Below are 10,942 nucleotides of genomic sequence, written 5' to 3'. Positions count from 1 at the left end.
GACACACAACAACGGCAGTGACGGTTTTCTTTTTGTTGTCTGGTGAGGACACACACTGCTGAGCAGCTTTATTTGCATGACAGAGATTAATTTAGGTTCCTATTCTTTTGGATTGTGTATACACAGTCTTATTATACAGTCACTTGGCTTTATGGCCTTTATATGCAAACACCATAAGGCCTTAAATGCACAGTGTTGTTTTCATCAGAGTTCCCTCCCACTTTACAATCTAATATTTCTTATGTTCATGATGCACAGCAAAGCAGTTTGGCACTACGTGTCTTTGATCCCACAACCAGAATTCATGAAATGGCTTAAAAGAAACTAACTGTATTTTTGGGTTAAACAAATGAAATTCGTGCCCACGTTGCTGCTAAAGATGTTGTTTTTGACAAGTGGTGACAAAGCATTGTTATCTAATTCAGCACAGATCTCAGTTCCTTAACATCAGAACAACCAAGGCCTTTCTTAAAAGGGGTTGTAGACCACTTACACCCCCTGTCCCTCCCCGTCCACACCCCCCTCATCCTATCACATCCCACCTCACCTTACCACAGCTCTGACTGACCCCTGCAAGACAATTGTCAAAGCTCATGGGCAGTCATCAACCTTAATGCTCAACGCCTCCCCCCCACCCCACCATAACTGCAGCCACCGCTGTGAGCAGAGCAGGAAGCTATGAACCATATAACTCACCCAGTTCATGTGGAAGGACAGCTCACGCCCTGGAGCACGTCTGCATGCATTTCTCTGATTTGAATTCTGAGCCCATTCCAAATGTAGGCCTACACTGCAAAAAATGACCTGCCAGGCTGCGTCCTGGTCTGGACCACGATCCCGAAAGCCCATTTGAGTTAAAGCAGCATGCCAGAAAAGAAAACGATTCACTCAGTCTGTCATACACAAAAATAAAGAAGAAAGAATCGGAATCGGAGAATGTCTCTGCTTTTTCATCTCCATTCTCTGTAAAGCCTCCACGATCAGCCCATTTTTGCTGCACCTGAGACTTCAGCTTTAATTTATCCCGGTGCTGGCCATACATTTATTGCTTTATTTTTATTTTTATATGTCTTTTTGAAGTGTGTGTGTGTATGTTGTGTTTTCTTGCACAGTCCACATCCTCTATGAGATTTTACTAAAGCAATTTACCAGTCTAGGTTATAATGTTTTAACGCAAACTCTAAAAACGACCTGAAATTTGTATCTTTTGCAGTGTGTCTCATACGGTGACACACACACACACACACACACGCACACACACCTCCTCCCCACTCTCTCGCTTCTTCCCCACTTAGCTTAGCCTCGGGTGTCCGTGATTGGCTCACCTTTCACGTCCGTCAAATCCGCGTGGGCGGGACTCAAACAGTCCACTCGTGTTCCCCTGCACCGTGAACTGTGCGCCACAGCAGACCGGGAGCGGGCCAGCCACTAGTTCAGCAACGGCAGCAGCAGCGGCGGCATCCACTGTCAGCAAAAGGACGGCTGTTCTCTGGCTCTGACAGCCGGTGCGCACTCAGTCCCGTCTCAGCTGACCCTGCACCATCTCCGACAAACACTCAGACTGTTGGTGGGGTTTTTTTTTATGATTTGTTGTTGTTTTTTTTTTTTTTTATTCTAAGGAGCGCGGCTGTTTCCGTCTCCCCCCTCCACCCTCCCCTCCTCCCCCAAAAAGCGCCAGTCTGCGGGGTCGTGAAGTCTTGTGGTAATAAGGAAAGCACAAAAGACGCAGTCCACAGTCCACCTGGATAGTCCGGGTCCGGTCCGGTCCGAGGTTCAGAGGTTCAGAGGGGACAGAGACGCTGAGGAGGACACATAAGCAGCGGGAGGAAGGAAGAAAGGAGGGAAGGAAGGCAGCATCGGACAGACAGACGGAGAAGACAGGATGAATCTCAAGAGTCATTTGATTTTCACCCTCTACACAATCTATGGGATCCTTCTGAAAGGTGAGCCTGTGGGAGGGGGGTGCGTACGTGCACGTGTGTGTTTTGTGTGTGTGCGCGTTAGATGCGTGCGTGTGCGTGTGTGCTACGCACGGACGTTGCAGGCCAGCAGCAGGGCAGGGGCAGGACTCGCGGTCACACGCGGGTCCTGGCAGAAAGACACAGAAGCTACCTCACACACACACACACACACACACACACACACACCTCCCTGTCTCTCGGGATTTCTCACTCTAGTGTATATCCACGTCTGTGCCTGCGCAAGTGTGTACGTGGGCTGAATGTGCGCGCGTGCCGTGAGGACAGTTGTGAGGGAGAGCTTGTACTTGTACTGTAACATCGGGGATCACTCGGATGTGAGTGGATGAGGAATGACAGGAATCCTGTTTTCGTAATGGGACGCTCAGGACGCGACCTCGGCGCGGAGATGAAGCCGCACTACTCGGCGCGCCTCCCGCATCTATGGTCGCTGTCCTGTGAGCAAGTGGCAATAAACAAAACAAACAAAACGAACCCACACCTCGCCATGAAATAACCAGCCCCGCGGCTGTTTTTTTTCCTGACTGGCAGCTCACGGATGAGTCACAGAGAAAGTGGACGCGTTTTACGCACCGAACAGTTTGACGCTGCTTATTACAGCAACTTTCGAAGCCCACAGTCATGCAGAGCTTTCTGCCACCAGCACACTCATTCTGTTTTTATTTGATTTATTTATTTTTTCCCTCATGCTTCCTGTGTGCAGGTGTACTTAATGTGGCTGTGGTTATTGTTGTGTTGTGTGCCTGCATGGGCCTCTACTAAAGGAACAGGTGCACAGGCCTGATGGGAATGATGAGCTTCTCCTTTCTCACAACTTGTCTTTCCCACATATCTCATCACACTGGGGCCTGCCCTCTCCTCAGATGAAGCATGGCGTGGCTGATATTTTGTGATGCTCTGTTTTGTTTTTTCTGTGAAAACAAATTAATGGCCATTGTTGACTCCTCGGTGTGGAAACACAACATCAGCTTCCTCCGGTGTGAAGATGTCAGAGGACCTGGCTGTAAACACGGGAAGGAGGTGTCTTAGGGGGTCAAGGTCACAGAGAGATGCGCATGTCTTCTCTGTGAAGATGGGTTTGTGTTTCAGAGGCTTCGTCTGGCATTGTAGTGGAGCTACAATTGAGCAACAACACTGAAGGAACAAAACGAAAGGAGAAGGCCTTACTCAAGTAGTTCCAGTTTATTTTAGCTCTTTCTTTTGTGCTTGCATTTGCAATCTATATGTATCTTTAAAGGACACACATGCAACAGCAGCCCGGGGGCCAGTATAAAACCAGCTTATGAATTCTGTGGCAGCAGTCATTTGCTGTTTCTGAAGGAAAAAATTCTGACATGATTTAATGTAGCTCAAATCAGATTTTGGCGCTCATAAAAAAAAACAACAACCTCTTGAGTTCATGTCAGACTCTTGTTTTTGAACACATACGGCACATTTCCTGCTTCAGCACGGTTTCTGGCTGTTTTACTATTTTTGATTTTTTTTTTTTTTTTGCTCTCCGACAAGTTACACCTCGAATAAACTTAAAAGGTAGTACGGCCCAGCCATATTTCTCCGTGGTAATATCTCAATATGCTTTAGCACACTGTGGAAGTCTTGGACACATTGAAGGAAATATATCAGTATTTCAGGAATTAAAGAAGGAACACTTGAGTGTTTTGGACTGGTATATTCACACTGTTTTAACAGTGGCAGGAGGGTGATGGATTTCCTCTGACACAGCTGTCAGTCTAACAGCAGGGCCACATATGCCATAGTGAGCTGCAGTTTTTTTGATATAAAGCCCCTTTTATCTACCTCAGATCATATCAAGTCATTAAAGGCACTGAATTATTATTTTTTTTACATGAAAGACAAGCATTTCCATCATCTTGACTTCAACGGCTGCTTACCACATGAGTATATGAGAAATCCCAAATGGGAGATCATTTGTGCTTGATTCCCTTGATCATTTGTTGTTGTCCCTTTGATGCGCATGTGTGTGTGTGTCTGTGTGTGTGTGCATATTAAGGAGAGGAGAAGAATAAAAGCAGCCTGTCCTTAATAACCAGACACGATTAAGGCCATTCTTGGCTTAATGAACTTGTATGTAATGAGCTATCTGATTTAACTGACAGCTCACACTGTAACCTGTATTGGCATTCGAGAGGTTTTCCTTTTCCTCTATATTCTCCTAAGAACAGGACTCATTATTAGCGAGTGTATTTGTGTGTGTGTGTGTCTGTGTCTGTACGCATCCATGTGGGTCTGCATATATTACTGAACTGTTTTGTAGCTTGTGAAAAAGCCCTAAGCAAAGACACACACAGGTAACAGCCTGGTGAACATCACCTTTCATGTGTGGTTCTTCGCTGCACGCACACACACACACACACACACACACACACATCAATCTTTTTTCACTCCACACTCTCTCCCTCACCCTGAAGAGGATAATGCTAGCCTGCTTGATTTGAACAGTCATCTCTTCGTGCAAGACCTATTATTGTATAGGTTCCACACAGCAGGCAGGTCAGCCTCCACCTGAATAAAGTCTGTCTAGCCGAGGCCACATCCGCACACTCTGTAAATGACAGCTGTTACAGCCCCTTTGGCCCAGCGCCAGCTGGACTCCGAGATCCAAACCCACATTTCTGTTACTAACCAGACCTGCGCAAAAGCGCAAATGCGAAGTGTTGTGATGGAGGTTGTTGTTTACCAACAGGCCGAGTTGTTAACATATTATCCACTGTGTCCCATGTGCCCATGCTGGAGCCAGAGAAAACAGCCTGTTATGCAAATGGACCTCTTACATAAGAGCTTGTAGCTGCGCGGCAAGCGACGAGGGGCGATAGAGGCAGAGCGCGACAGAGACGGAGGGAGATGTTCTAGAATTGAGGAGTTGATGTAAGAGTAATGTGGGAGGGAAGGTGGAGGAATGTGCGGTCTTCTCAACTAAAGTGTGCAATACTTGATGTGCGCTGGCTGTTGTTTGCTGTTTGGATGTGTGTTTATCTCCGCTGCCCTGTCTGTTTCCTGTCACCCTGCTTGCCTGGTAGTCTGTCTGTTTTGAACTCTGATCTTGCTAGCCTAAATACAAACCCCCGCTGAGGGATGTGTTCATCCCTGCAGTGAGTCTAAGCTGCTGAAGGCTGACCCTCCATCCCTCAGTACTTCCGTCCATTCCTCCCTCACTTTATCCTCCCATCCTGGTGTGGAGCTTTGTACCACAGCGGCGTGGGAAAGCTTCTGATAACAAGCGGCCTTGTGTGTGTGTTTGCAGGGCCACTGATTACACGGGAGAAACAAGATGTTCTCTCTTTCTTGCTCACCAGCACCCCCCCGCCCACTTCTGTGTGTTTGCAGTAGATTCATTTCCATGGCTGCGCTTTGATGGGGGAGAACATGTGAGGTGCTGTGTACCTTATACCAATGCCATGAAGCTTCAATGCTGAGAATCCTCTGTAGATCAGTGCTAGGTCATGTGTATCACACACACACACACACACACACAGAGCTCTGCTGCGGAATCATTGCTGCTCTGCCAAGGGATTTCCCGTGATCAAAGCCAGTCTTTTGTTAGTCCAGGTGTTAAAAAAGTTAAAACAGAAAGGAGGAGGAGGTTGGACGGGAACGTGGTAGGATTTGGAGCTTTCAAACTCTCATGGCGGACCAGAAATCTGCTCCTCCAAAAGTGCTCCAGAAACACTAAGTGATCCCGCCACCTGTTCCGAACCTTTCCTGAACCAATAAACTATTAAATTCTGGGCTGGTTTTGTTTGGGAATCTGCAGCAATGAAAAGATAAACGTAGATTCTGTGACAGTGTGCTTAGAGGAGGGTTAAAATGAAGCAGGAAATGGGAGGAGGCCAGCCATTGTTTAGCTTACCAAACACATAGTCACAGATGGCACGGATTCAAACACACACCTAGGACCAGAAAGTTTTAAGTTGCATGCAAGCGTCCTCTGAAGCACAGACTGCCATCCAACAGATCAGCTCCCAAACCAGCTTGTGAAAGTCTCCTCAGTTTTCTAAGCTTGTAAAATAATGCATTCCTTAAAAAAAGGACATTGACAGACAGGTCAAGCGCTATAGTCACTTTGCTTTTTTTAAATTTCAACATTAGAAGCAAACAAACAACAACCAAAAAAACCAACCCCCCCCCAAAAAAAAAACAAACAAAAAAAAAACAAATCCAGAAGGTATTTACCAAAAAGCCCATTGCTTATTTGCTCTGTGCTAAATATGCCTGAAAGTAACAGATGTAATGAGAGGGAAGATTGAATCTTCCTGTATGTATGAACACACATAGACGGAGACAGCGTCTCCTGAGAATGTGGTTTTACTATTCCAGCTGCTCAGATTCCCTGAGATAACTCAGAGGTTTGCAGTTCACTGCATTGTCTGGGCATCAATTCATCTGAATGAATTCTGTTGTATAAGGCTTTCTGGATCCTGGCAAGTATCTCCTGAAATTAGAATAAATACTCAGGAGTAATTGGCTGTGTGATGGACATGACACACCATCATGGACGGTTGTGTTAATCATGGGCCATTTCAAGCTTCCCCCCCCCAAAAAAAACAACAACAAAAAAAAAAAAAAACGGAAAGAAAGAAAAACAAACATTTACAATTATGTTGTCAGGCTTAAATTGAAGAACATGTCATTCCAAGATATTAATTTAATTCAAATAAATAGTATGTTATTTTAGTCAAAGTGATTATCTAATAGAGACATGTTGATGATGCTGTGAGCTAATGGCCTCCTTGTTACAAATAGGGAACATGCCAGCCATGTTTCTAATTACCTTTTGTTTTTTGAGAATCAATGTAGAATGAAGGTAATTTTTTTATTTATTTTTTTCTAGATTTGGGGGTTGTAATTTTATAAATTTGAGGCAGAGTAGAATTTAAAGTCAGCCCAGAGTGAAAAGAAAAGAGAGATCAGATGCAGCCTCCTACGGACAACGCTGAGACTACAAGCCCACAGGTGGATGGAGTTGCAGCAGCAGCAGAAAGCGAGTTTATACCCTCAACAGTCTTCACATTAGGAGCAAGAGGTATGCAGGCTCAGCTCACCTATCAACTGATGGGACTTTCTCTCAAGGTTAGCAAAGAGCAATTTATTTAGAAAATGAATTCATTTTGTATTTGGTGGTGTGAGACTTATGTGATAGAACGCTGCTCTAAAAAAAAAAAAAAAAAAAACTTGTCCAACGCAAAGTTGATATTGTGCATCAGTTTCTTAAAGAACTCCTCGATCTTCAGGTTTACCACTTCAGTCAATCAGGTACGTTTTGAGTGACAAGCACACTTGAGATGTTTGTCCTCTTTTGTTTGAATTAGACTTTAGCGATTAGATATAATCTACCTCTGCAAGTGAAAGATAAGCACATGTAATAGGGAAAGGCATGTTTATTGGGTGCGAGTGCTTCCGTGTGAACACGTCCATGCATATGTGATGTCTGTGTTAGCAGTGAATTCCGAAGGATTAGCGAGTGGCTAATCTGAAGCTCCAGTCTTTGACAAGCCATGTGTCACTAATCCAAGACACTCCAGAATAAAGAGACACAGACACAATCACCTTTTGGATTAAAACTCTCTTAACAGAGGATATTGTAATCTTTCACTCAAGTTAAGCAAAAGTAATAGAAAGTTCAAATAGAAGAAAATAAAGAAAACATACATTATTTTCTCCCTCTTTCTCACACACACACACACACACACACACACACACACACACACAGAGCCATAGACACATGTGCTTGCAAGTAAACAAACAAATGAAGTGGGCTGATATAAAATGCACTTTCAGTCTGACCTAATGTGCTCTACAGGTCCGTGTATCGTCTTCACTCTTAACAACTCTTAGCCTAGATAATTTTCTTTTTATGTTATGTGCCCTTTCAGCTGACAGCTCCTTTTCATACAATTCCCAGAGGGCCAGAGTCTGGAGACTTGGTAGAACATGTTACAGTAATCATTTTCTTCAACAGAGATAAAGATATGGACAGCCATGACTCTTCCTAGTCCCTCAGCTCTACTGCCCCAAATGTGATATTGTTTGGGGACCGTCTGTGTTCTTGACAGAAATGAATCCATCCAAAGCAAAGTTGGCCCGTATTGTGTACAGAGCTATTCTTACACACAGAGCCATATTGTGTATGTACACCAAAAACATACTGACTCATGCAAATACATATCTAGACTTGTGCACACACAAAAACCAGGTGGTGTAAAGACGTTTTCACAGACCATGTTTGATCTGATAATATGGACTAAACATGGAATGAAGCTTAGACATTTTGGCTTTTTTATTTACTTTTTTTTTTTTTTTTAATTTACTGCTGCTGTTCTTTGTGGCCCAGATCCAGAGATAACTTTCTCGGCCCACATTCACAGGCATAGATTTTTATTCATATTAGGGTTGACAGCAAGTGCTGAAACACGGAGAATATGTCGAAAAAGGTAGCTAGCATAGTGTATGTTCTTCATCGTAATGTTCTGGTTCTTAATGTCATGCAAACCACTGATTTACTTCTTAATTGCCTAACTTGTACTTATATGACAACAATAAATTACAGTACTATACTGAATGAAAATTAGGATTTATTGCAACTGCAAGTACACATCTATGCACTTGTTTTAGCATTATGGTCTCTAAGGAAGCCTAGAAGTTGCTAAAGCTAATTGAAATAAAATTCCCAGAAGACACATGTTCATGTTAATTGACTTTCTGTATGTGTATGTGTCTGTTTGTGAAAATGTGTGTGTGTGTGTGTGTTTGTATTCATGTTATCGCCAGAAGTCACTTTCTAGTCCCTTGTCTAATCATCAGTTTGAGCACCCCCCCCCCCTCCCACATCTTAATTTCGTCTTTGAAAGCTATTAGACAGTCTCTTGCATGAACACCATTTCTAAACACATCTAATATAGTGAAATTATGCAGGTAGACTCCTCTGATGCTGTCGGAAACCTTAAAGTGAATTGCTTCCTCTGCTGCTGCTGCTGCTGATGCTGATGCTGATGCTGATGCACACTGTAAATTTAAGAAGGTTTTAGATGGGGATCAAAATGATTATGCAATATCTGCAGAAGAATGAGTGTATCTGTGTGCATGTGTGTTAGTGAAACCTGAGAGAACACACATTTTTAAAGGCTTTAATTAGACCATTGCTTTTGTGAAGTACAGGTATTAGATTTCATTAAATTGAGAAGGTTTCACACCATGAAACCGTAGACTTGCTTTGACACACACACCCACCCACACACATACGGGAATATAATCATCAACATTAAACACTGTGTTTAAAAGGCGTAGTAAAAACTTTGACCTGAAAATCAAATTGGCATAATTTGTAAGCCGGCATGAAGTGGACATTAACAATCGGCTTCTTTACTGTTTCTTTTTAATTATAATTCCTTGTTTGAGTGAATTCAGACATCTACTCAAGCGACTTTTCATTAATTCAGATGTATCTCTTCCACTTTTTGTGGCACTGCCATCATAATATCGCTCTCAATTAGAATCTGTGATCTAAATCCTGTATATGCTGATTCCAAAATCCTATATTGGTACTAAGTTTGGAGTGTGGCCATTCTGTGCAGAGATTGCTCCAGGCTTGTTGTAGAGGGGAGGGAAGATGGAGTCAAGTGAGACAATTTCTAACAGTTAAAAACCAAATGAACTGAGACCCTTGGCTTGGGTGAGCGAGCGGCAGCATACATAATGCGCCTTAGGGATTTCTTCAGCGCATACGCTGTGAACAACTCTGTGTGTGTGTGTGTGTGTGTCCAAGCTAGCAAACACATAATGCACAGGAACACACAGCTCACCATCTGTCTCAGTTTGCCACATTGCAAATCCATTCTATGCTGCACAACATTATTCCCCCCATCCTAAGTGACACACACCCCAAAGCTTACTTCCACTGTCCTACTCAGTGGAACGGTAACAATTTGCTACTGCATACACATCTTCGTTAAAGATGCTGTGGCATGTTTCCAGCTGGATTTTAATACATATTTTCATGCTCCATTTGAATTTTTTTTGTAAGTTGGTGTTTAGCATTGATGCCTAGAGATTTTACAAGCTTGTTTTCTTGTTCCTGCTGCTGAATGTGGAAATTTGTGTGATAAGATATTTCCAAGCGGTTTCCGTTGAACTGTCACTGGACTTTGACAATCCTGCCTCCCCTAGAATTATTATTTTTTTATTTTATTTTATTATTATTATTATTTTTTTTGCATTTTGCCAGAAGGATTTAATGCTTGCACTTGCACACTGTGTGAATCTGGTGACGGTTTGGCTCAGTAGTTTTATTGCTATCTCATCTGCAGCCCTAATCAAAAAGCTTCCCCAGTCCTGAACCTCCTGCTGAGGAAACAAAGAACTTATTATGTTTTTAAATGGTCTCCAATTAAGGGTAATTTCATCGTCTATCTTAAAGCTATTTGCTTTTCTCTCACTTTGCTTTGGTTGGGTAGAGCAAGCAGTGCACTTTGCAAAAACAAGTGGAGACGGTAGACATACAGCAGATGCATTCTTTTGGAATGCAGAAGGAATGATCTGGTTCTCTTTGCACATCCTCTGTCTGTCTCCATCTCTTATCATTACAAATGTGAGACACGGTTAACTCAATTCCTCCTTTATCTTCCTCATTAGTGTTTGTCTCACAGTGCACTCAATTACTCACTCCATCACTCTCCTACGCTCACAAGTCAAACGATTCCACTGGCTGAAGTGAGTCAAAAGTCTCTGAGTTAGACTCCAGTAAGACTCATCAGTAAGTACTGAGCAGCGCCAAAGCTGCACATTTGTGTGCTTAATGTAAACATTTTCATCCATGATGTGGGGTTTGGCAGCGCCGCTTTTATGCTTTGAAACTGTTTTTTTTAAAGAGTAGTCGAGTCATCTGGCAGCCTAATGCTTCCATAACTTTTACCACACCAGTTGGAGCTTTACTTCTACGGCATTTTTGA

The 10,942-nt window shown here is 43.2% G+C and overlaps 1 protein-coding gene across 1 annotated transcript in view; it reads left to right on the top strand.

Annotated features, from left to right (window-relative positions):
* The first annotated feature begins 1,843 nt into the window (after nucleotides 1-1,843).
* Nucleotides 1,844-10,942, top strand: part of LOC115054176 (cell adhesion molecule 2-like) — a 178,856-nt gene continuing 169,757 nt past the window's right edge. Inside the window, exon 1 of the mRNA XM_029519243.1 lies at nucleotides 1,844-1,943. Within this exon, the coding sequence (XP_029375103.1) occupies nucleotides 1,883-1,943 (61 nt within the window). The 5' untranslated portion in view covers nucleotides 1,844-1,882. The remainder of the gene's footprint in view (nucleotides 1,944-10,942) is intronic.

Source organism: Echeneis naucrates, chromosome 14 (genome assembly GCF_900963305.1).
Source record: "Echeneis naucrates chromosome 14, fEcheNa1.1, whole genome shotgun sequence".
NCBI classification, from domain to species: domain Eukaryota; kingdom Metazoa; phylum Chordata; class Actinopteri; order Carangiformes; family Echeneidae; genus Echeneis; species Echeneis naucrates.
This window is presented reverse-complemented; position numbering and strand designations above follow the sequence as displayed.